At 45.8% G+C, this 26,202-nt stretch overlaps 1 protein-coding gene and 1 pseudogene across 1 annotated transcript; both read left to right on the top strand.

Moving 5' to 3' along the window:
• Positions 1-949: 949 nt before the first annotated feature.
• LOC148090988 (U6 spliceosomal RNA) lies at positions 950-1,050 on the top strand (annotated as a pseudogene).
• Positions 1,051-11,798: 10,748 nt separating this feature from the next.
• On the top strand, positions 11,799-24,733 carry DNAJA2 (DnaJ heat shock protein family (Hsp40) member A2). Its single transcript, XM_087827480.1, has 9 exons — positions 11,799-11,915; positions 13,352-13,411; positions 13,941-14,164; positions 16,820-16,900; positions 17,367-17,500; positions 19,096-19,292; positions 22,910-23,054; positions 23,211-23,338; positions 24,113-24,733. Exons 1-9 carry the CDS (start codon positions 11,838-11,840, stop codon positions 24,302-24,304), a joined length of 1,239 nt encoding a protein of 412 aa, XP_087683606.1. The 5' UTR covers positions 11,799-11,837; the 3' UTR covers positions 24,305-24,733.
• Positions 24,734-26,202: the final 1,469 nt, after the last annotated feature.

The raw sequence follows: 26,202 nt of genomic DNA, 5'->3' as shown, positions 1-26,202 counted from the left end.
GATCGGCTGCCTCCTGCAAGCCCCCGACTGGGGATCAAGCCCGCAACATGGGCCTGTGCCCTCACCGGGAAGCGAACTGCTGTCTCCTGGATCAGGGGTCGACGCTCAACGGCTGAGCCACGCTGGCCGGGCTGGAACACTTTTTTCTTTAACACCAGGAACGAAGCACTTTTTAAACTAGAGGAAATAAAACAAGCAAGAGAGAGAGAGCTCCTGCCCCCGTGAAACTTACAGGAATCTTTAAACGACTCACACTCAGAGAACTTACTGCGCAGCAGGACGTAAGACCCATGGTCCAGGTCTGTGCTCAAGTCTATACGTGGCCCTTCCTGTACCCAGATAGAGCACCCCCGAACCGAACAATTATAATATTGTTGATCCCCTGTCAACATAAGAAACGTCCAAACTGGAAAGAATATTTATGAGTTTATTTGAGCCAAACTGATGACAGTTTCTGGGAAGCAAAATCTCAAGGGACTGAGAAAATGCTCCCGGAAAATGTCAGTTTTACCACTTATTTTATACATCAGAATCAAAGGGGAAGATGTGGGGGGATTACATGAAATCCATTGGTGACAGACTAGGGAGGTGGGAGAAAGCAAATCCGGGAAACCTCTGGGGTTGGGTAAAAAGTAAAAGGAATGAACACACAGCTCTTTTACTTAGGTGGGTGCAGGACAGTTAACAGCCCACAATTAACACGGTAACAGTCACAACGAGGGGGTTTGTGGTCTCAGCTCTGGCTAGGTGGTTGCGCTTTGAGGGGCTGCAAAAAAGAGAATTACTTGATATTCCAAAGGTATGTTATCAGGTACGTTATCATAGATACCAAAAAAATGATGAGACAGCTCAGTTGAGGCAAAGATTGACTTTTGTTGGGGAAAAAATACTGGCCTAAGGACATGACTACCCACCATGAAGTGCTTTTAGTTAGAAAGTTTTCATTTCAGTGCTTGCTACAGCAGCACAGACCGAAATTGGAACGATCAGGGATCTGCACGGCCCCTGCATAAGGATGACATGCAGATTTGTGAAACTTTCCATATATATATTTTTAATCCTCACCTGAGGGCATTTTTTCCATCGCTTTTCAGTGAGAGAGTGGAAGGGAGAGAGAGAAACACCGATGTGAAAGAGACACATTGACTGGCTGCCTCCCACACGTGCCCTAACTGGGGCCGGGGATTGAGCCTGCAAGCGAGGTACGTGCCCTCGACTGGAATCGAACCCAGACCCTTCAGTCCGTGGGTTGATGCTTTAACCACTTAGCCAAACCGGCTAGGGCAAAACTTTCCATATTTTTAAAGGGGAAAAAAAAAAGGTTTTCATCCTATGTGGTTACTTTGGGTCTCTGAGTTTGTAAGGCCACCACACAGGGCTCCCCTGAGCTTGTCGGGTTTAGTCTGTGGCCCCTTTTCGGTCCACACCCCCATCTCCAAAAGGCCATAACGGATCCTTCACATTAGTGGTGAAGCACGTTCCTTTCTCAATGCACAGCCAGCCCCAGGAGCCGCTGCTGGAAAACAGGCGGTGCTGAGGCTGTCTTCCCCTGCTCGGTCTCCAGGAAAGAGGCCATGCCCACTCCACAGCACCTGGCAGAAGTGAGTGGCCAGTAATGTCAGCTGTTCCTGACGACCACCTCAGCAAAGGACAACAGCCACAGCTGGGCCTTTCCCAGAGCAACTCGGGGAGGAGTGGTCCCAGCTCACACTTAGAACTTCATTAGTCCTGCTAGGAAAAGAGAAAACAACTCAGGAAATCCCTGCAGAAGTTGAGAGCTGTGGCCTGGCCTTCAGGCCACCATGGAAATGAGGGTTGTCCAATGAGGGCCATTCATTCATGATCCTTCTTGGTTGGTCCGCAGTCCACTTGTCTGTCAGGAAAAAAGTATTTCAGTGGTTTATGTTTGGTTTGTGGAAAGAAGTTTTCAGAATGGAACCTTCTTTCCAAGGAGACTGACTTGAACCACAGTCACATCAATGGACTTCCTCTCTCACGGAGATCTCCCCAAGAGTTTTTACCCACTGTGGTTTCTTTTAGAGGAAAAGCAGACTTCCATCGCCAAAGCCAACAGTCCTCTGGCATCTTCTGAGTATTTTTCCAGTCGGACCTGAGTAGCTTGTTTCTTTCATAGGGAAAATCTGCTAGCCAAGTTCACAGCTAACCACAACGAAAGTAATGTCTCCATTACATTGACCTAGAAACTGTAATTCAAAGCTACTGTCTGCAGTGCCATTTAGAGGTATCGGCCCCTGAATCATAGGCGAGAGCTAATGACCTCGAGCTCAAATGGCAAATGCTGATGCTGATGGCTGCTGGCTTTCTGTAGACCCCTGGGAGCTGTTTGATTTCAGGATACTTAAAATTAATGCCTTCTGTACTGAAGAAAATTTACATTTTCCTTTCAATTAAAGCAACTTTCTTTAAAAATTAAACTATCAAAAATAAATTCAGGCAGAGAAACAAGATGGCGCATAGGGAACAGCTGTACCTGCCGCCTCCCGCAACCACATCAAAATTACAGCTAAAATACAGAACCACCGTCACTCAGAGCCTCCTGAGATGCGGCTGAACAGAAGCCCCACAACCAGGGAGCTGAAGAAGCACCGAGACCGGTAGGAGGGGCGGAGACGCGGGCGGATGGGGGCTGAAACCCGGAGACGTGGCCGTGGGCCCACCCCCAGTGCTGCGGGTTAAAACCGGAGGGAATCTCGGCGGTGGAGGTTTCCCGGAGGACTGAGGGGTCCCAGCCCCACATCGGGCCCCCAGCCCAGGGCCCCAGGGCCCCAGGGCCGGTAAGAGATGTCTCCACAACTCCGGGCTGTGAAACCAGCGGGGACTGTCCCTGAGGGTCTCGGAGGCAGCTCCCCCTAAAGGGCCACACAAGGAAACACTCGAATGTGCTCCCTCTGGGCCCAGCCGCTGGGCAGCAGCCTGAAAGGAGCCGGGACACTCGTGGAGGAACTAACCTGCCTGAGACCCGGGCGAGAGGTGGAGGGGCGGCTGCTCCCAGGCAAAAGGGCTGGCGGAGGCCATGGCTCCTGTGGCGAGTCCTCCCCGCACACAGCCGGCAGGCGGGCGCCATGTTTGAATCGCCAGCACCTGACTCATGCCTTTGGCCCCGCCCCATGATTCCCAGAGGCCCCGCCCCTCCCCACCTGCAGCTCACCCAGGCCATTTCCAGGGGCTTTTCTGTACAAAAAGCCTCATGCTGGTCCTCACAGCTGATTGGCCTGGGGGTAAGTTCCTCCCAGTGACGCCAACAGCAACCAAGGCTCAACTACAACAGGACAGTGCACACAGCCCACACAGGGGGGCACCTGGAAGGCCCAGCTCAGGTGACTGGCGAGGCTGAGCCACTGGACCCTAGAGGACACCTTCTACACAAAGCCACTCTACAAATTCCAGGAGACATAGCAGCTCTACCTAATACATAGAAACAAACACCTGGAAGCAGCCAAAACGTGGAGGCAAAGAAACATGTCACAAAGAAAAGAACAGAAGAAATCTCTAGAAAAGGAACTAAATGAAATAGATCCAAGCAAGCTACTAGATACAGAGTTCAGAATTTTGCTTATAAGGATGTTTAAGCAGACTATTAGGGAAATAACTGAGAAAATCGATAACATAATAAAGTACCAATTTGAAATGAAGGCTACACGAACTGAAATGAAGAATAATTTACAGGGAATCAACAGTAGAGTATAGGACACTAAGAATCAAATCAGCAATTTGGAACATGAGGAAACAAAAAACACCCAACCAGAAGAGCAAAAAGAAAAAAGAATCCAGAAATATGAAGACAGCATAAGGAGCCTCTGGGACAACTTCAAGAGGCCCAACATTCATATTATTGGGGTGCCAGAAGGGGAAGAAAGAGACCAAGAAATTGAAAACCTATTTGAAAAAATAATTACAGAAAACTTCCCCTACCTGGGGAAAGAAATAGACTTACAAGTCCAGGAAGCACAGAGGGTCCCAAACAAGAGGAACCCAAAGAGGCCCACACCAAGACACATCATAATGAAAATGCCAAAGGTTACAGACAAAGAGAGAATCTTAAAAGCAGCAAGAGGAAAGCAGTTAGTTACCTACAAGGGGGCACCCATACGACTGTCAGCTGATTTCTCAAGAGAAACTTTGCAGACCAGAAGGGAGTGGCAAGAAATATTCAAAGTGATAAAAAACATGGAGCAACCAAGACTGCTCTACCCAGCAAAGCTATCACTTAGAATTGAAGGTCAGGTAAAGAGCTTCGCAGATAAGAAAAGCTAAAGGAGTTCATCACCACCAGACCAGCACTATAGGCAATGTTGAAGGGTCTTCTTTAAGAAGAAGCTAACGAACAAAAGAATCTGATGAACTAAATAGATCCAGAGACATTGACGCATGCAACAGACAATCATATTTCAGAGGAAAGAGGGAAGGGGGGGTGTAGGGTGCGAAGAGATTAACCAAAGAAGTTATATGCATATATGCATAACTCATGGACACAGTCAATAACAGGGTGAAGGCCTGGGGAGGGTGTGGGAGTGAAGTGGAGGGGGTCAATTGGGGGGGGGGGGAATGGGACACCTGTAATACTCTCAACAATAAAGATAAGTTTTAAAAATAAAATAAATTCAAAACGTGATTCAGCCTTGTAGAATGGCCCTGAAGAACTGGATCCTGTTTTCTCATAGTTGGGACATGAACAATTTCTAAGGCGCTTTCATTTCTGGGATAGATACATATCTAATTACCAGATAACAAGTCAGCTGCCCTTTGATAAAGAATGGATTAAATGAATCATGGTACATCATCACAACGTATGTTGCTATATTTCAATAAAACTCTTACCAAAAAAAAAAAAACCATGAGGAAAATCTACGTACTGATACAGATTTTCAGGACTTTTTAGCTTACCAGAGCCAGTACAGAGCAGTGCAGAGAGTATCCTACTTTTCCTATTAACAAAAATTGGAGCTGAGAATATTAATGTGTGTTTTCTTGACTTGCACAGAAAACTGAAAGGATAATACACAAAGATAGCTGTGTGGCAAGGTGAAGGGAGGAGAGGATGGGGTGCTGGGTGCAAGATCGCTTCGTGTGATTTGTATATAGATTAGACTTTTGAATAACATAAATGTACTCATAAAAAATTTTTTTGTCTTAATTTCCTTGTAAGATGTCTACATCTGTAGGTCCAAACATTCAAGCTGAGATAGGTACAACTGAGACTAGTAGGTTGATTCTGAAAGTCATTTAGTAAAACTTTTCTAAAAAAAAAGTTAGATTAAATCAAGTTCTTTCTTTCTTTTTCATTTAAGGAACTGGTCAATCCTTCAGATCCAGAAATTTAGAAAGCAGTAGGACTCTTGAGTAGGCTAGAATTGGAAAAATATCTGACCTCTTTCAGCAGAAAGTTCTGTAATAAATTATCATAGGACTTGTGAAGCCAGATCCTACCAGATTCTAAGCTGCTCCAAAGCAATACTGGCTGGTCCTAGAAGAGGTTATGTTCCTGTGGATTGGCTCCAGAATTATCATCAGCCTGAATTCTTCCTCTGTGCCTGCAGGAAGTTACTTCCATCAAAACCCCATGGCCTCCCCTCCTCCTGTGACTATTCCTTTAGCCTTCTTGTTCAAATGGAAGCATGCTGCTCTCTCAGACTGTGGCTGTTTCTCCCCTGGTCACAGTCCCCAGCTTTGAATGCCACCACAGGGTAACTGATGCAAGTTCCTATCCCAGCCCTGACTTCTTCCCAGAGCTCCAAGTGAGTAGTTCTGAGTCCTTGGTCTACAGCTCCAGTTAGGTTCTGGAATTTCTAATTTAGCTCTGTTGTGAAATCTTTGCTGCAGGAAGTCAAGAACCACACACTTCAGGCCAACTCAAGGCAGACCTGCTCAGGGCCGGTCCCCGTCTGGTGACAAACTGGTACACTGTAAAGGTTCAGCTTGCATATGAATTGCAATGGTATAGTAGGCAGAGAAAGTGACTGGATAAGTTTAGCTATTAACCATTTGTGGGGGGAGGGGGGAAGAGTGGAGGAACTATGTCTATATATTCATTTATTCAAGAAATGATGCAGCAATATGTCACCTACAAAGGAGCTCCCATAGGCTGTCAGCTGACTTCTCATCATAAACTCTACAGACTAGAAGGGAATGGCATGAAAAGCAAGGATCTGAAACCAAGACCACTCTATCCAGCAAGGCTATCATTCAAAATAGATGCTGAAATAAAGAGCTTCCCAGACAAAAAAATGCTAAAGGAGTTTATCACCACCAAACCAGCACTGCAGGAAATGTCAAAGGAACTGCTGTAATTAGAAGAAGAAATAGAGAGAAAGAGAAACATAGGCATAAAGAATTAAAATGGCAACAGATACGTATCTATCAATAATAACCTTAAATGTAAATGGAGTAAATGCTCCAATAGAAAGACATAGGGTGGCTGAGTGGATAAGAAAACATGACCCAAATATATGCTGTCTACAAGAGACTCACCTCAGAACAAAAGACTCACACAGGATGAGAGTGAAGGGATGGAAAAAAATTTTCCATGCAAATGGAAATGAAAAAAAAGCTGGGGTAGCAATACTCATATCAGAAAAAATAGACTTCAAAATGAAGACCATAATGAGACAAGAAAGGTCACTACATAATACTAAATACTAAATGGATATATCCCTGATAAACATATATGAACCCAATATAGGAACACCTAAATCTATAAAAAAACTTCTAGAGGACTTCAAGGGAGAGATCAACAGCAATACAGTCACAGTAGGGGACTTTAACACCCCACTGACTTCACTGGACAGGTCATCCAGACAAAAAATCAACACACAAACGGTGACTCTAGATGACACACTAGATCAGATGGATTTAATATACATTTACAGACCAATCCATCCCAAAGCTGCAGAATATACATTCCTCTCAAGTGCACATGGATCATTCTCAAAGACAGACCACATGTTAGGACACAAAACAAGTCTCTATCACCTCACACCTGTCAGAATAGCTGCCATAAACAAATCAATGAACAAGTGCTGGTGAGGGTGTGGAGAAAGGGGAACCTGGTGCACTGCTGGTGGGAATGCAAACTGGGGCAGCCACTGTGGAAAACAGTGTGGAGTTTCCTCAAAAGATTAAAAATTGACCAGCCATTTGACCCAGTGATCCCACTTCTAGGACTATATCCTAAGAAACCTGAAACACTAATCAGAAAGAATATATGCACCCCTATGTTCATAGCAGCGCAATTTATAATAACTAAGATCTGGAAACAGCCCAGGTGCCCATCAGTAGATGAGTGGATAAAAAAGCTGTGGGACATTTACACCATGGAATACTATGCAGCTGTGAAAAAGAAGGATCTCTTACCCTTTAGGACAGCATGGAGGGACCTGGAGAGTATTATGCTAAGTGAAATAAGCCAGTCAGAGAAAGACAAGTACCATATGATTTCACTCATATGTGGAATGCAATAAGCAAAATAAATTGATAAACAAAATAGATCCAGAGACATAGAAGCATGGAACAGACTGGGGAATCTCAGAGGGAAGGTGGGGATGGGGGAGTGGGTGGGGAGAGATTAATCAAATAACTTATATGTGTATATGCATAACCCTGGGGGGGTGGAGGGGATCAATGGGGGGCAAAAAGGGGACATCTGTAATATTTTCAACAATAAAGATAAACTTAATAAATAAATAAATAAATAAAGGGCCCACTGTGTGTCGGGCACTATTCAGGGTTGGGGATACAGTCGTAAACAAATCTCTGCTCTCCCAGGACTTACATCCTAGTGGGGAACACAGGCAGTAAACAAAAAGCAGATACATAATATATCAGGTGATTTTGAGAGTACATTTATTAAAACTGGGGACAGTGAAACAAAGGAAAGACTTAGGGTAGAAGAAGCAACAGGAGAGCCTAGGCAGGGCTTTGCTTTAGCTCCCTAGAAACATTATAGGAAAGAAGCGAGCCAAGGCGGGGCTGCTGTCAGCTCACTGGGAAGTCAGAGAAAAGGGTGCCTTGGAGACAGTTTCGGGGAGTTAACCCAGGATGAGCTGCCACTGCCCACTGCTCCCCTGGTTGCAAGTCTCCTGCGAACCCCTAGGCTTTAGGAAGAAGTGAAAAGTTCATGCCCAGGGAGTTCATGCTCTAGAGTGAGCTCTAGCTGGTACCCTTTGCCTTATCTCCCTTCTGAGGGCGAGAATGTTAGGGGGGGCAGGTTCAGCAGAATGTTCATCAGCTTTCCAGGTGTGTTTTAAATATACTGATGCATCAAAATGAGCATATAGGGGAGTTTGGGATTATTCTTTGGTCCGCTTTACTGTTTCACTTTTATCTTGGGTCTGTCTGGCTCTAATCAGGTTGATGTTATTTGTTCCCCTGACTTCATCTGCCCTTGGGTTTGGCTGGCACAAATGACATTAATTCTGTCTCTGTCCTCTATCTCCCCCACCAGGGTGATTTAAGCTGTGTATTCTCTGGTTAGGGAGGAGAGGTGTAAACCATTTGCTCTCAAGTGTCCTTGGTTGGGGAAGATAAGGTCTTGTGATTCACAAGCTGGCTGTAAGTTCTTCTAATTGCTTGGCCTTGTGTAATTATCTTATCTCAGTTTCCCCATTCTACTTGCCCAGGAATTTTCCTAGCTTGTTACTATCCTGCCTCAAATTGATATGGAAGGGTCTGACAATGACAAGGGTTTGACAGCTTTACAGTGGGGCTATACACCATAAACAACCCTGCTGCCCATCGCTGAACAATCTCGTTTACCCACTGATCCAAACGCCACAATGTTTCTCCCAGAGCACCAACAATCATCACTTCTGTGGTCTGAATATCCTCAAGACAAGAGCCATTACCACCTTCTCCTGGATCCCCTGAGAAATGTCTTCACTGGCATCACCTGCTCTGTACATTCAAGATTAGTTACATAAAAGGCAGAAAGCAAGACTACCCTCTGATCTGCCTGAGGCATAGATACAGGCTGGCAAAAGTAAAGGATTGCAAGGGTTTTCGTGGTTATTGTGAAGCACAGGAGCGTCCTTAAAAATATTACAGTTCACCCGCTCCCTCCCCCGACCTTGTCCACCTCCTCCCCACCTCCACCCCCACGGTTACGCCAGTATCCCGAACTTTTAAAAAGGAACCGAACAACAATACAAGCCTGGCAGAAATCTGACATCACTCCAACCTCGAACTTTAAATCATTGGCCTGGTGAGAGCAGCCCTCAGATGCACTGTGACTCAGCACTTCGAGGTGCCTGAGCCATGAAATGAGATAATGGTCTTGTTCCCTTCGTGGCATTAGCTAAATCTGGAGCCAAAATAAATGAGCTGCCTTAAGAACTCGAAGTCCGTGACGGAAGTATTCTAGCGCTCACACTGACACAGGTTCAACTCAGTGTGATGACAGGGAGGAGGGTGTGTGTCGTGGAAGCACCTGGAACTGTTCTGAAATCACTTGTTGACCTGCGAAAGCAGCCAGTAACAGTGCTGACTCAGCAGCACTTGGATATGGAGCAAGTATTGTAAACAAACGGAAACACAATAAAAATATGAACTGTGGTGACTGCTGTAGAGTCGGGTGAAAAATAACATAGTTAGGGATGGAATTTAGGATATCAGAAGCCAAAACTGAATGATGTGAGGGGTTTTCCCCTTGCAAAAAAAGGGGGGTGTGTGTGAGAAAAACTGAAAGAAATTAGAAAAGTTCAGCTCTTTTTGACTCTTGGTGGCAGAATGAAAATGGGATAAACTATGCGGAGGTCACTGAAAGAGCAATAGGTTGGATGGGATTTGAGGACCTGCGGGGGGAAGAGAGTATGTCATTGACAAGCAGGGAGACCCTGAGAGGTGAGCTGTGAAAGGGGGAGGGGCAGCCCACCCAGGCAGCGGAGGGAACTGAGGGACCCCACTAGGGGAGCCGGGAATTTAAATGAATACGGACGGCGAGCAGAGGTGTGGAGGCCGCCTATAGGCAAACGGGCAGAAAATTGCGAATCCTTCGTTTTAGCTCCTGTTCTAAGTCCTCTCTGTCTGTATTAACTGCTTTAATCCTCAAAACAAGCCGATGATAAAAATGCTGTCAAATCCCATCATACACGTGAGGGAACAGCCTCGGAAAAGTAACCTGCTCAGAGCCACTCTGTGGACAGGCCCGGGCCGGGCTGCCCCCTCCCCCCCATCTAACCCCACCCCGACTCGGTGCTGCCCCCTGCGGGCCCTCCAGGTGAGACAGCAAGTGGGGAGCAGGGGCTGCGGAGCCCTCGCGGTGTCCAAGCCCAGAGCCTGAGGCCCAGGGTGCCCCCCAGAAGCCTACAGCCTGTCAGTGGAGTTCAGGCTCACACCAAAACACCGCTGCCATCAGACCCATCCCCAGAAAGCACCAGCCGAGGGCAGTGGGGCCTCCAATGAGACAGCGCGGTCCCCAGGCTGTGGAGCGCGGAGGACGGGCTGGAAATCAACCTTTCCGACGGGATTCGTGGGGAAGGGAGGAGAGAGGGGGAGGGAGTGTCGTGGCTTCACCTCGATTACTCCCCAGGGTTTCCAGAATCAATCCGCAAACGCCTTGGCATGGTGCTCAAGGCCCTCCACAACGAGGTCTTTAAAAAAATGTTTCTTTTAAATATGTTTTTACTATTGATTTTAGAGAGAGGAGACAGAGAAGCATGGAGGAGAGAAACACGCACCTGTCGCCGCCTCCGGCGCGCCCCTGCTGGAGCCCAGCCTGCCCCAGGCGCGTGCCCGCGGGGCGGGGGCGGGGCCCGCTGCCTCGCCCGCCAGGGCCGCCCGCCTTAGGGACGCGGGGGGAGGGTTATCCTGAGAGGCCGGTGCCGAAGCCTTTACCGCCAGCGCACCTTCCGAAGGGCCCCGTTTCCGTGCGCCCACCGCCTCTGGGTTGCGGCAGGCGCCGGGCTTGCTCTTTTGCAGCGCTCCCCTCCCTCGGCGCGGGCGTCCGCACGTCCCAACACGTGGCGGGGGCACCGCAAAGCGACCCGACGCCCGTGTAAGCCTGGGCACCCCCGGCTGCTGCGCGCCCCGCCGGCCGCCTCGCGCCACCCCGACCCCGGCGCTCGCCCCGGTTAGCGCAGGACCCGGACCCACCGTGCGGGCCTCGGTTTGGATCTAGGGGCGCAAACCAGCCGTGAAGGGACAGCAGACGGCTGTGAAGATGGAGGCGTGGCCCTGATTGGATGAGGGCGTCATGCCTTAGGTGCGATGCTGCCGCGACGCCGTCACCACCGGAGGCACGCGCGGAGGGCGCTGGGCAGTGACATGGTTTCCCTCAGAGCACTGCAGGCTGGAAACATGGGGGCGGGTCACACAAAACTGGTGACATGTGACCGCCGTGCTCTTGGGTGTAATTTTCTACTTTTGGAGAACGTGTGGAGATGCCCGGATGTACGACACGCACACGCAGGTGCTGGTTTTCCCCGGGCCCCAGGGAATCAGACCGCAAGCCCCCGGCGCCAGGGGTTCTGGGCCCACCTCCGCGAGCCGCCTCCATGCTGACCTCCGGGGCCGCCCGAGCACCGCCCCTCGGGAGAGCGGACAGCGAGCGCCGCGCAGCCCGCCGCAGGCGTGGGTGCGGGACCCGGGCGCGGCGGCCGCGGCCCCAGCGAGGCGAGCTTGCCCCCGAGGCGCCGCCGCCCCTCCCCCGCGGCCGCCGCCTGCGCGGGGGCGGCTCTGCGCGGTGACGTCACGGCGCGCCGTGCGCCGGGTCAAAGTGTAGCCCCGCCCCCCTTCCCCCTCGCTGTCTCCTCGGCCTGCGCCGCCGCTCAGCCACTCCGTCTGCTCCTCCGCCTTCCTCCCCGAGCGCTGCCCGGCCGGCCGCCATGGCGAACGTGGTTGACACGAAGCTGTACGACATCCTGGGCGTCCCGCCCGGCGCCAGCGAGAACGAGCTGAAGAAGGTACCGGGCAGCGAGCGGCCGGCGGGGTGCGAGGGGCGCGGGCCTGCGCGGCGGGGCGACCAGGCCGCGCTCCGGGGAGGCCCGCGAGCCGGCGCCGGGCCCAGGTCGGGGGGCGGCGTGGCGAGACCGGCCTCCCGCGGGCCGCGCGCTCCGGCCTCGCCTGACCTTGGACGCCGGCCCCGCCCGCCCGCGGCTGCAGCAAACACAACCCGCCGCTGCGCGCTCTACGAAACGCTTCCTTCCTCCCTCCCGCGGCGGGCGCCGGTTCACCAGCCTGGAAAAACAGGTTGGACCGAGGCGCCGGCGCACCCGGCCCCGGGAGAGACGTCCACGCCGCAGACGCCGGCTCCGCGTCGGGCGGGGTCCCGGCCCGGCGGGAGGGAGGGTCGCGGGGCAGGTGGGCTGTTTCCTGGGGCCGCGGCCGCTCCGCCCTTGCTTCCGCCCTTGCTTCCTCCCTTGCTTCCTCCCTTCCGCGTGACCGCGCGGCTGGGGCTGGGGCTGGGCGCATTGTCCGGGCAGGTACCCTGGTGGTGCAGCACCCGCTTCAGGAGGACGCGTGGGTCCCAGCCAAACACCTGAGTGTCCGCCGACTAAAAATAAATAGGAGGCCTCGTTATCGCGCCGCGCAGTGCTGCGAGCCCTGCGCGGGGTTTCAGAGCGCTCGAGGCACTCGGTGACACCCCACGGCGTCTTCACGGGGCCCCGAGTGTCCGGACTTGCGAGCGGAGAAAACGAGACTGCTCCTTAAGCGGCGGCTCGGGGAAAGCCGAGAGTCAAAGGGACTTCCTGTTAGCTTACCGGAAATGCCGGTCCATTATGTAATTCACGGGCCTGTGAATGGAGACGGGCAGTGCAGCTCCGCCGCCTCGGTTTACGCACCTTCACTTAGACTGAGAGTCACCCGGTTACTAAGACCCCGAGTTAGTCTCCCGTATGAAAATAAAACACTACCTGGGAGCTCCTCTTGTCTTTTTCCTGATGTTATAATTAGAGGAGCCATCGTGAGCAGGGATTCTTACCTTGGCCTGATATTTGGTGATAATGTCTTGCCGTTTGTAAAACTTAACAAGCATTTCTTTTTAGCGTTTATTGGAGTCTTCTTGACCCGGTTACTGGCCATCAAAGACATTTGATAATAGTGAAAATAAAGAGTTTTCAATATTTTGGGTTTTTTTTTTTTCGGCGGCTTCGTCTCATTGTTTGTACCTGGCTTCAGTGGAACCTGTTTTCAAGTGTAACTGCTGTCTGCTTTATTGTATTAAATTAGTGAGTGAACAGTATTAAGATGGAAAATGCCAATAATCCCAGTGAATAAAAGCTGTTTGGGGAAGATTATGATTTTAGAACATTGCTCTGCAGAAAAATGGTTAAGTTAGTACTCAGATTTTTAAACCATCTTTGCCTATAACTCCCCCTTTTTTTATCCTTTGTTGAAGGCATACAGAAAGTTAGCCAAGGAATACCATCCTGATAAGAATCCGAACGCTGGTGACAAAGTAAGTTATTTGGGACTTTTTTTCCCCTGAGGTTTCAGTTTTAAACTTAAGTTGCCCTCCTTGATAAAAGGAATGTTGTAAGAAAAGTCCATTTATGCCCATGAGCCAAGTTTTTATGTTAAGAATATTTTGGTTTTGCCCGGCCAGGCGTGGCTCAGTGGTTGAGCATCAACCTAGAATCCAGGAGATCGCAGTTCAATTCCCAGTCAGGTCACATGCCCGGGTTGCTCCATACCCAGTTGAGGACGTGCAGGAGGCAGCTGCTCAATGACTCTCTCTCTCATCATTGATGCTTCTATCTCTCTCTCCCTCTCTCTGAAACTAATAAAGATATATTAAAAATTGGGGGAAAAAATTTTTGGTTTTGTAACAGGAGTACTAACATTCTGGGTAGAGGCAGGTAATAAATAGGACCAGAATCAAACCAAAGGCAACTTGAAGCTTTCAGAATTAAGTGGATTCTTTATTCCTGTAGCCTTTCCCCACTCTTCTGTTTGAAAATCCAATTGTTTTTCTTTTTTCTTTATAGTTCAAAGAAATAAGTTTTGCATATGAAGTGCTATCAAACCCTGAGAAACGAGAGTTATATGACCGCTATGGCGAGCAAGGTCTTCGGGAAGGCAGTGGCGGAGGTGGTGGCATGGATGATATTTTCTCCCACATTTTCGGTGGGGGACTGTTTGGCTTCATGGGCAATCAGAGTAGAAGTCGAAATGGCAGAAGAAGAGGAGAAGACATGATGCATCCACTCAAGTGAATATCTTTTTTTTTAAATTAAGTACTTTTTTTTTTTTCAAGTAGTAGTACTCAGTAGGAGAAAAAAGGTATCAAAAAAAGTTTATCCTTCATCAGAAAATAAAATCTTCCCTTAGCCTTACTATCCTCATTGGGTGTCTAAGTTGAATTTGATAACGTGGATATTTGCATTTTGCTACAAATCTTAAACGATGGTGGTGGTTTTCACTGAGTAGGAAGATGGTTTTGTTAATATGCTCCTGGAGCATACTATATGATTTAAATGTTCAATTATGAAGATTCTCTTTGAAGTATTTAAATTTTCCAAGTTACTTTTATTTAAAAACTTACAAACAGAGTGACTGCCTGGTTGGTTTGTTTACATGTTATAGTCACTCATTATTTGATCCTCAGTGAGAACTCTCCTAAATTGGTTTCCATGGAGCTTGGCATTAACCTGCCAACATATGAATGGTGTCTGACCTTGATCTTAGCCTGGGAACTCATGAGCCTGCTACAATTTGAAACTAGCTTTTTTACTTTGTAAAATTTGTGAGATCTTGTGCCCTGTTAACTTTCCATAAACTAGTAATGGTTTTATGAGCAAGTGCCAGAGACTGAATTTCAAGTATTTAAAATATTTCAGAAAATCTATTCATTTGGGTAGATTACAGGAAATAAAGTATAATCTGTTACATTGTTCGAGCCTCATTCTTAAATATGCATTTTAAAATAATTTACCCTCAGAATTAAATTATCTTTAGGATATCATTATAAGAGTAATACTTGTGGAGTATAGATTAGTTTTTTCATGTTTTTCTTTGACAAAGAAATGGTCTAAGAAGTAAATAAAAATGAGAGTGTTTGCTGTACCTTATGGTTCTTCATATCTCCTTTAAATTTTGTTCCATACTATACAGCAAATGCAGTTTTATTTCCTGCAGTTTTCTTGTAACATTATTTAAAATTTCCCTGTTATGACATCTCATTTTGGGTGGCGTTATAGTATTCCATTCCATGACTATGTAATCATTCACCTTCCCTGTAGGATGCTGCAATTTTTTTTTGTAATCAGTAGTCCTGCTGTATCTATATGCAGCTTTGTCTTTCCTTGGCAGAGATTCCCAGGCAGGTAGCAGTGTCTTGAGGCAGATAAATACAACTCACTTTCCTTGTAGAAATTGTGCCAGTTTAGCCCCACTGGTGGGGAGTTCCAGCTTCGCAGACCGTTACCCACATTTTTTCTTTTTTGGCCATGTTTGTTGAAATGAGGATTTTTCTGGCCTCTTAGGTCATGGTTTTGTATACTAATTATAATTTAATATGTAAGGGAAAGACTTACCTGTTTGTTTTCTGTAAATGATTTGGTTAAAGGTTTTTATGAAATACAGAAGACAGGTGCAACCAGGTGATTTTGTCCAATGAAGCTGTAGATATGGCATTACTTGGAAGTGCTTATGGTTGTCCATAAGTGCTTTATACTTTTACTGCCTAGAATGTGTAAAGTTTTAGCTTCAGATAACAATTTTGAGAAAGTTTGAATACCGCAAAAGGCTGTTCTTTGCAAAATACTTCCACCTATTTTTTGTTCCTCTATTTTAAAAGTAAATCTGTACTACTGAAGATTTAAAAACACAGTTGGGCCCGGCCAGGCGTGGCTCAGCGGTTGAGCATCGACCTAGGATCCAGGAGATCGAGGTTCGATTCCTGGTCAGGGCACATGCCCGGGTTGAGGGCTCTATCCCCAATGACTCTCTAATCATGGGTGTTTCTATCTCTCTCCTTTCCTCTCTCTGAAATCAAAGATACATATAAAAAGAAAAAATTAAAAATAAATAAATACACAGTTGGAAGGGTAAAACCAAACTGAATGCATGAAGAGTAGTTTCAGACTTGATATACACACGTCTTTTGAGGTTACTTTGGAAACAAATGGTCCTGCAAATCATGTATGCTGTGTGAATAAAGGCAAGTTGGGTTTTATCAGTCATATATTTTTTAATAGACTTTTTAACGGCATCTTTTTGGGTCATAAACCTCTTTGAAAAATTGGTAAAAGCTGTTTATACAATTTTGCTTTTAATTCACTGGGTTGTTTAGAGCTTTAAGACTCTGTAGGCTCTGTTAAAAACCTGTTCTTCCCTCCTCCTTGTCCCACTGTAGATAAGGCCACTTTTTTCTTTTTTGAGACATGCACTCTGAGTGCCTCCCGTAAGTTACAATATGACTTTGTAGCTTTTCTAAATTGTCCTTGAAGGGAACAGAGCCTTGTAATGGAGCATGGACTTAACCTCTCTGTGCCTGTTGTAAAATGGGGATTCCTCCTTCAGAGGGTTGGGTTAGGTGCAGGGCTCCTGCCTGAGGCCAGAGAAGGTTGTGGTACTTGAGTTTGTGCAGTTATCATCTTTATCAGAAAATGCAGGCACAGCAAACTGTTGGTCTAACCCTGTAGGTGCTGGCTTTAGGCACCATCTGTACTGTCCATAGCCATAAAATCTTTCTGATAATTTGAGTCACAAAATAAAACCTCAGTCAGTTGGCTTAATGTAAGGTTTTTTTAATTGTTTTGTTTGAAAAGGTTTATAGTGGAATTTGTTGTTTCAGCTGTCATATATATCTGTATGTAAAGAGAATTTGGCAACATTTTATTGACCCTAATTCTTTTCTCCCCAGAGTATCTTTAGAAGATCTGTATAATGGCAAGACAACCAAACTGCAGCTTAGCAAGAATGTACTCTGCAGTGCGTGCAGCGGGTAAGTGTGTGTTCTGGTTTATGAAATAAATGTCATCTGTTCTTTCAGTGGCACATTAAGTCTGTACCAGATAAAAATTATTCATGATTTAAAACTCACTACCCAAAAGAACATTTTTTAATCTCCCTGAAAGTCTGTTTGATTAGCAGTCATTGAGGGGTTGAAGATGCAAGTGAAAAAGCAGTTTCTGTTTGTCTGAGTCTGTTGGAATGGTCTGTGGGCAAAAATCTAATTGATTCTTTTCTTTTTTTTTAAAACATATCTTTATTGATTTCAGAGAGAGGAAAGGAGGGGGAGAGAGAGAGATAGAAACATCAATGATGAGAGAGTTGTTGATCGGCTGCCTAGCCCACAACCCGGGCATGTGCCCTGACCGGGAATCGAACCCCAATCTGGATCCTAGGTCGATGCTCAACCGCTGAGCCACGCCCAGCCAGGCTCTAATTGATTCTTTTGCTTGCTTTAGCCAAGGTGGAAAGTCAGGGGCTGTTCAGAAGTGTAGTGCCTGTCGGGGTCGAGGTGTTCGCATCATGATCAGACAGCTGGCTCCGGGGATGGTGCAGCAGATGCAGTCTGTGTGTTCCGACTGCAATGGAGAAGGTATGTGCCCCGGTGCTCCAGCTTCCAGGCTGGACTGGATGGGAGGCATACCGTTTCTTAGTGGGTTTGTATCATCTTATTAAAGAAAAGCTAGGGAAGTGTGAAAGTAATTATTCCATCATGCATAGGCCCAGTGAACACAGATGGACAAAGTGTTTCGTCCCTTCAGATTTAGAAGATGATATGTAATAAAGAGGGTAATAGCAAATTGTTTAGTTACCATTCTGATAAGAGGAGGGTTTTACTGTAAGCTTTAGTTAGTTCCTGAGGCTAGATCCTAGGATTGAACCTCTTCTCACGGAAGCAAATGTTTGAAGCTTTGCGAGTGGTTCAGAAACTGCTGCTCATCTCGCCCTTTAGTGCTCTAGTCCCAGAGATGATCTGGGAACCACTGGGCGTGGCTGTCTTCCGGGTAACAAGGGAAAGCCCAGCTGGGCCTGCGCGCCTTAGAGCAGTGCTATCCAAAACAATTTATTTGCGATTACTGGAATGTTCTATAAATGCAGCATCTAGAACAGTAATCATTAGCCTCCTGTGGTTACTGAGTACTTGAAATGTGGCTAGTGTGACTGAGGAACTACATTTTTAATAACTTAATTTAAACTTAAATAGCCACTGGTAGCTAGTGGCTACCGTACTGGGTAGCAGAGTTTAAAAAATCCTTTTCCAAATTGCTTCTGGGAGTTGTGAGAGAACTTGGAGAAGCTGTGTGTTGCATTCCCCTGCTAGAGGGTCTCAGTACATTTTACCTAGTCATAGTTGCTGACAGTTCCACTATCAAGAAACCAAAGTTGACAAATCTTCCCAGGTACCATTGCCATTTTGAGGAACTGGTATTTTACAGAACATACTTTAAAGTCGGTGTTCTAGAAGCAGACTCGGGAGTTACTGATTATACATGTCCTCTAAGTATTAAAGTGTGCCAATAACTAGCCATTAGAAAATGACGCTATTTTTTCACAATTTACTATGTACAGCTTCAACTTTACTAAACACTAATCAAATGTTTCAGAAAAATGTGTAGGGGAGAAAAGAAGCTGTGTTGTCCTGAACATGGTGTGGAGGTACTCAACGCCAGCTGCATCCAGCCATCTCTAACTGGTGTCGGAAATTGTCAATGATAGTGAACCTAAATAAAGGGAGGTCCATAGTAAATAAAACCCACTGCCAACTGTGCAGTGTAATAATGAGCCATAAAATATATTTGAATTTTTATTTGGGTTCTCTGTTCATTGTTAAACTCATGAAACTAGGACTGAAAACAAAAAATGAAGAAGCAATTGTAGAAGCTTAGCATCTGACAACCCATTTTGTTTCCATGATCCTTAGGTTTTGTTTTTGCTTTAGGAACTCGAGTTAGTAGCCAAAAAAGTATTTTAAGATACATTATGCTCTGAAATAGAGGAGACAGGTAACTCAGACCCTCAGGTAACCAGTAGTAAGATGTGAGGTTTTGTTACTAATAATGATACTTTAAACAAAACTTTGGGTAGCTGTTAAAGCAAGTTCAGAAAATGTGTTGAATGAGTAAAGGCATTAGCAAGAGTGCAGTCAGGTAGTCTTGCTGGAAGTTGGAATGAACTCTCTCTTTCCAGGAGAGGTCATTAATGAAAAGGACCGCTGTAAAAAATGTGAGGGGAAGAAGGTGATTAAAGAAGTCAAGATTCTCGAAGTCCACGTAGACAAAGGCATGAAACATGGCCAGAGAATTACGTTCACTGGGGAAGCCGACCAGGCCCCCGGAGTGGAACCAGGAGACATTGTTCTTTTGCTACAAGAGAAAGAACATGAGGTAATTTCCTTTACATTTGTTTTATTCAGAAATGTATATTGGGTACAAAATACAGGTTAGATGTGTTTGAGTTTCCTGGAGCAACACTGAACATAAGGTGAAGTTGTTAGGTGGCCTGGCTGAGTTCATAGAGCTGGCTGGTTTGGTAGACCAAAAGGCAGGTGCTGCCAAAGCAATGCAGGAGTCAGATTTGGTCCCACTCTGACCATTGACGAGCACTGTAGCCTTATGTAGTCTTGTTGCCTCTGCCTCCTACTTTCCTTGTTTGTGAAGATAGGGCACTGGACCAGAAGATTGAAGGCAGCTTATTTTTACTGTGAAACTCTTTTCATGGGTGGTGGGTGGACAAGGCTTCAGTCTTCAGAGCTGCTCTGTTGATTTGTTTTACACGTTGGGTATCCAGGCGAGCTTTTCTTGAAAGAAAAGTTACTGCAGTTTTAACTTTTTTCATTTTAAATTTCGGATTGAATGTGTAATGCATCTGTTATGAACAAGGCAAAGTGAACTGGCCTGACGATGTGGTCTAGTGTATGTTACTTTGTGCCATTGCGCTTGTGTTTAAGGTGCCGCATACAATACACTGTAGACCTTTATTCATGAGGAATAGATGGAGCTATTCAGAAACAGCCCTTTAGTAATCACCCAAATTCTTGAGTGCAGAAGCATTTGACAGGGCTCTGGCTTTGTCCTTGGTCACATTGACTCAAGTGCCTCTGAAAGACTTTACATGAAAATTGCCTCCCACTTGATGGTGATTTCTACAAATAAAGTATTCTAAATCACTTCAAGAACCCAGTAGAAAATGGAGGTGCAGATTCTGGGGAGTTTGATGGGGTTCATTCCCTCACTGGGTTGTGAGTTGCTGTCCTGCCCTAGCCTTTCCAGGTGTGCTAGTCAAACTTCTTGCCTCAGCAAAGTTGTAAATTACTATATATGTATATCTTGGCCCTTTGTGGATATTGCCAAGCCCACAAAAAGCGAGGGTCTCTTAGGTTTCTGAAAAATACTAATTTCTAGAATTCTGCCTTAGGGTCTCATAGATAGAAATATTTGTGACTCTTTAAAGATTCTCTGTTAACTGGCACTGGGCCGCTTCCTCACTTGTTCAGCCTTGCCTTCCGTGCTCAGCACCATACAAGGCATCAAAAGCACAAAGATAGAAAGACAGCCAAGGTATTGAGATGTCTATAGTCCGCTTGGGTATAGAGCAAGCCTTGTTGTGAGATGGTACAAGCTGTGTGTGTGTATTCATGGACACATCACGGAGGAGTTGAGAGGGCGTTATCACATGGTGTCTGGTGGCACAGCAGCGTGAAGGTGCTGAGGAAGTCAGAGGAGAGTAGAAATGATGGTTTTGGGATTTTGGCATGTCAGACTGACAGTGAAACCTTTGTGCCCCTAAGTTCAGTCTTTAATGTGGCTATGTAATTAAATGGGGATTTTAAAAATAGGGGTCATTGGATTTGGAGACAAAGGACTTAAGCTCTGACTCCCATTTAACAGCTTTGGCCTCCCTGGGCTTGGCTTAACTAAAAACAAAACTGGTCCTTCCTCAGAAGGCTGTTGTCAAATCAAATGAGGTGATGGTTAAGCTACTTTTCTTTCTTGGGGCTTTGGGGAGGTGTTTGGAAGTAAGTCACTGTACATTGTTGGCAACAGTGGAGTTGCATGGAATTTCCAACCCACAGCACATGTCTCTGGTTGTCTAGAGTGAAGGTCAGCGTGGAAGTTCATCTAGGGAGAGGTCGAGGTGGTTCTTCTCGATTTTATTATGACCAGTAAATTTGAGCCCAAAGTGAGGTTTAGGTACTTGTTTAATTTCTACAGCTGAAAATATTCTCAACCTTCTGAAGAAAACTTGACTAGTTTGAACTAGTTCATGAAAAATCTTGTACTAATTTTGTTTTCACTCCCCACACTTGTGCTGAAGTGATTGTAAGTCCATGAGATGCAGGGCGGGTGCTGTATCCGAAACTGTCTGAATCCTCTGATGCAGAGCATTTCGCGTTGGGAGTGCGCATGTTGCTGTACTTGGCCTCCGGTGCGCGTGCTGGTGATGTCGCGGCCGCCGTGTGCACGCCAAGCCCACCAGATCGGGTGGTGGCAGCCCCTCCTCTACACTCTGCATTTGTTTTCTCAGAAATTGCAGTAGCTTTTCAGTGGTTTACTCTCTGGTTCTTGGTAATTTCTTCTCATTGAGCCTGTTTTTCAAAACTTCCCTGATTGGTTTTGTTTGTTTATTCTCTGAATGTTAGCCTCATATTGACTAGTGCGTGTGCCCCCCCCCAAAACCAAACCCAACAAAACAATTCTGATAGTGAGCCCTCCTGTCCAAGAACATGGTGCCTTGCTCCCTGCTTCTGACATAGCTTCCCCCCCCCCCCCGAGAGCACATTTATTAAAGCTGAGGACAGTGAAACAAGGATTTAGGATAGAAGAAGCAACAGGGGAGCCTAGGCAGGGCTGCTTTAGCTCCCTACAGATGTTAGGAAAGAAATGAGCCTGGATGAGGCTGCTTTGGCTCACTTGAAAGCCAGAAAGGGGGCCTTGGAGATGGGTTCAGGGGGTAAGCTCGGGACAAGCTGCCACTGCCCATTACTCCCCTGGTTGTAAGTCTCATGGTGTCCCTTAGAGTTTAGGAGATGCATGCCTGTGGGGGGAGAAAGGCATGGGTGGGAGGGAGAGTAAGCTAATGTAGCTTTAACCGAAGGATATTTGGTTAAAAATGGTTCAAGTTTCCTGGTGCTGCTGAAGCTTGTGGTCCAGGACCTCTGGTCAAGGTAATGGTTTGAGAGTAACTTTCCTTTGTGGATAAATTTAGGAGGATAATTTAGAGAAAGAGGCTGTCTTTCAGGTTTCCTCTTTTCTCTAAGTGAACTGTCCAGCAATCTTTGGAAGAGAGACTTGTATTGAAAAAAATCTAGGCGACTTTTATCTGACCTTAAATTTCAAAAGTTAAGTGTATAGATATTGGTAAATTCTCATAAGCCAGGCATGTGTGAAATTGGATGTTTTTTTTTCTACACATTGAAAACTCGGAAACATTCTTGATATTTCTGAGTAACCTTTGCCTAGTCCATGGGTTTATTCTGTTTGATTTGCATTCCTCTAAGCAAGTTTGGCATTTTAGGTGAGATGAAACTTGTTTGTACATGTGTGAAGCATGGGATTTAAGCTCCTTCATTGACTAAGCATTGCTAGTTGAACTTTCTATGTTGAAATTGGCCCTCCCTGCCTTTGTTAGGTTCATGTCTGGGGAGTGCTCCAAAGGTGAGCCTACTCTGTAGAATCCCCCTGGGTCTTCTGCACCTTTTTGCTCAGAGCCAGGGTTGGGAAATGGGCCTACAGCATACATGTTACTGTTTCTGGTGCTCAGCTGTGACTTACGTATGAGCCATTGTTTTCCCAATCCCAGTGCTTGCCTGGTAGAAGTTCTGGCATATTACTTGAGAAGAGCTAGGTTTCCTTACATAAATTTAGAGAATTAGGGATAGTGGCAGTTTGGCTTTTGCAGTAAGTGGTAAAATTAAGGTTTTGAAGTCGATTCAACGAACAGAGCACAACAGAGTGCGGCTCCACGGTCTTTAAAAAACAGTTCTCCTGTGCTTTCTCTGTAGGTGTTCCAGAGGGATGGCAACGATTTGCACATGACATATAAGATAGGACTTGTGGAAGCCCTCTGTGGGTTTCAGTTCACATTTAAGCACCTTGATGGACGTCAGATTGTGGTGAAATACCCCCCTGGCAAGGTCATTGAACCAGGTGAGTCCTGTTTTTCTCTGGTCCAGGGTTCCATGTGCTCTTCTGTATGTAATGTATAATTTTTTTTTTTTAGTAGGTGACTCTTTAAAGAATATTATTGAACACCTTCTTGGATAAAATTCTTAATACTTTCCCCGTTACTTATCCAAATAATAGGATGTGTTCGTGTAGTTCGAGGTGAAGGAATGCCACAGTATCGTAATCCCTTTGAAAAAGGTGATCTTTACATAAAGTTTGATGTGCAGTTTCCTGAAAACAACTGGATCAACCCAGACAAGCTTTCTGTAAGTGTTTCTTAAATTTAAGCAACAGATGACTGCCTTCAAGTGTAATAGTAGTTGTGTTTCTTTATCATCTTCCATTTATTTGTGGTGCTAAGATTAGATCACAATATGTAAAATTTTGTTTTTTAAATATTTGAGTGATTAATGGCTGTCCCAGTTATTAAAATGAGGATTGCTGGTGTCAGTGTTTATGGTACCAAGGAGGGGTAGTAAAGGAGTAGAACTGACTGAGTGTGGTGTGCTTGTGGGAAGGTCGACTGCTGGAGAGCAGGTCCCTCACCTGGTGGCACCCCCCTCAGCCTAGTGTCGGCTGGTTCTTCATGCAGGAAGGCCTGTCTGCTGTAAAATTTTCCAGTGTTTCATAGTTGGCAGCTATTGGTTTGTTTTTGTTTTCTAAGCAATAGTTGGGCTGCACAAAAGATGTCTGCAGATTTGGCCTGTGGTCATCAGTTTGTGATCTCTGGCTTAAAGTGCAAAGGCATCAATGTTAAACTTCAAAGAAGCATACACCTTGGATTGCAGAATGAAAAGGGAAATTAATGAAGATATGTTAATTCCCCCTCCTTTTTCGAAATATGTTTTATTGATTTCAGGGAGAGGGAGAGAGAAACATCAATGATGAGACAGTCATTGATCAGCTGCCTCCTGCACACCCCCTACTGGGGATCAAGCCTGCAACCTGGGTGTGTTTCCTGACCGGGAATCTGTCACCTCTGAGCCACACCAGCTGAGCTGCAGCTAACCTTTTTGTTTGTTCATTTTGTTTTAATGAAGGAACTAGAAGATCTTCTGCCATCTAGACCAGAAGTCCCAAACATAATTGGAGACACAGAGGAGGTAGAGCTTCAGGAATTTGACAGCACTCGGGGTTCGGGAGGTGGGCAGAGGCGTGAAGCCTATAATGACAGCTCTGATGAAGAAAGCAGCAGCCACCACGGACCAGGAGTGCAATGTGCCCATCAGTAAACTGCACACACTAGCACAGGTGGATTCTTTCTCCACGTGTCCTGGTTTGTTTTCAGCGATCCAGCTGGAGGGTCTGGTCAATCCAAATGAACTGATGGACATTTCTTGGTCTATGTGTAACTTTTAAAGCTGGTATAGTATCTACAGAGTGTGTAATTTAAACTAACCACAAAGCTCTACATCTTCATCTGACTGTTCTGTAGCAGAGTAAAGCACTTGAGAGGAAACAAGACTCTTTCACGTGAGTTACAAGTTTCAGCCCTGGCATCCGTGCTGGTTTTTATCGTTTCGTGTAGATTTTTTTGTTTCATATTTGAAATTCAAAGCCCACATTGTAAAGTTTGTGTACAATTTGTCCTGAAGCTTTGTGTTTGGCTGCACCTGCATAATAAGCTGCTACAAATAGAATAAAGAATTTCAGAGCCTGTATCTCTCGTTTAGGTGCATGGGAATGGGCTTTGCACACAGTGGGTTTGGAGCTGACTGGGAACAATGGGAATTACATCAGCTGTGGCTGTCATGTTGTTGGGTTTTTTCTTTTTCTTTTTTTAATCATCTTGTGAAAGGTTTCAAAACTCGATAATAAAGAGTTGGTGTAAATTATTTTTGTGTCACCTTTTTAGGCGGAAGAACACTTTTTTTCCTAATTGATTTTAGAGGGAAGAAGGGAGAGAGAGAAACCTTGATCATTGATCAGTTGCCTCCCCCACATGCCTCGACGGGATCAAACCCGCAACCTGGGTATGTGCCCTGACTGGGAATCAGACCCACCACCTTCTGGTGTATGGGACAGCGGTCCAGCCAGCTGAGCCACCACACCCACCAGGGCAGGAGGAAGGACATATTTTGAACTGCAAAGTGTATCCTTAAACTGGAGAATGTATTTTTGGTTCTGATTCTTAAACAGCCCTTAAAAACCCATTGGCCTGAAGCTGATGCCTCAGGCACACGCCCATTTGATAGTTTTAAAAGGTGAGCGAAAGTTTGCTCTGCTGGTAGGAACTGGCTTTCTTGGCTTCCATTGATGCTTGGTAGAGTCAAGGACATCTGAGTTATGTAACTCATAAGTTACAGCCCTGCGCATTGGGGTAACAGCCTTTGTACCTCCCCACCGCCACCCCTTTTTAAAAGTAAGGTAACAGCAAATCAATATTAGAACCATGTCTGCATAGAACCTGTTAAAATGCTCTGTTTTCATTAAGTGTTAAGTTAAAGATTCTCTGTCTTCATTAAGTTGAATATTTGTGATTGGGGGAAGCATTGATTATTACTGATGTTTTATAGAAAAGCAAGACTCTTGACTGGTAGGAGAAAAATCAGGCAAAACTACTATGTAGAGGGTGTTGCGTTGCTCTTTGCATCTTCTTACTTCGACCTTTTCATTCCCAGAATGGATATTTTTAGGACACACTTTAATTTTAAGAAAGAGAGACCTCAGTTGTGCATTTTACATTTGTAAGAACAAATGGGAGAAACTGAAAAGTTTTTAAATGTATGATGCCATCTGTGACCTAAATATAACGCTTGTAGTTTATTCCTAGGTCTACTAGAACCTGAATGGGGGAAAAGGTGTCCCGGCATTAATCACCTCCCGTGAGGTTTAAATTACTGTCCTGTCCACTCTACCTCCGTTGTACAAAAACTATTTTACAACCAGCCTGGGCAAGATTCAACAGCGTGGTAGTTTTGTATCCGAGGTTACTTCCCCACAACCACTTTAAGCGTAAGAAATGCAGTGGCAATATAAAGTTTGTAGCCTTTCCAATAAAGGTTTATAAAGCAGCTGTTCAGTGCAGTCTTTCTTTCTGTTCTTCTACCCCGGCGTTTGCTAACCTGTGGAAGGGGCACTCTGCGCGGCCCATTGCTCTGCTCTGTGGAGCCTGTCCAGAGAGGAAGCT

This window comes from Miniopterus natalensis, chromosome 18 (assembly GCF_054644295.1).
Source record: "Miniopterus natalensis isolate mMinNat1 chromosome 18, mMinNat1.hap1, whole genome shotgun sequence".
In the NCBI taxonomy this organism is placed as follows: domain Eukaryota; kingdom Metazoa; phylum Chordata; class Mammalia; order Chiroptera; family Miniopteridae; genus Miniopterus; species Miniopterus natalensis.
The sequence above is the reverse complement of the archived record's forward strand: the minus strand, read 5'-3'. Positions and strand labels throughout refer to the sequence as shown.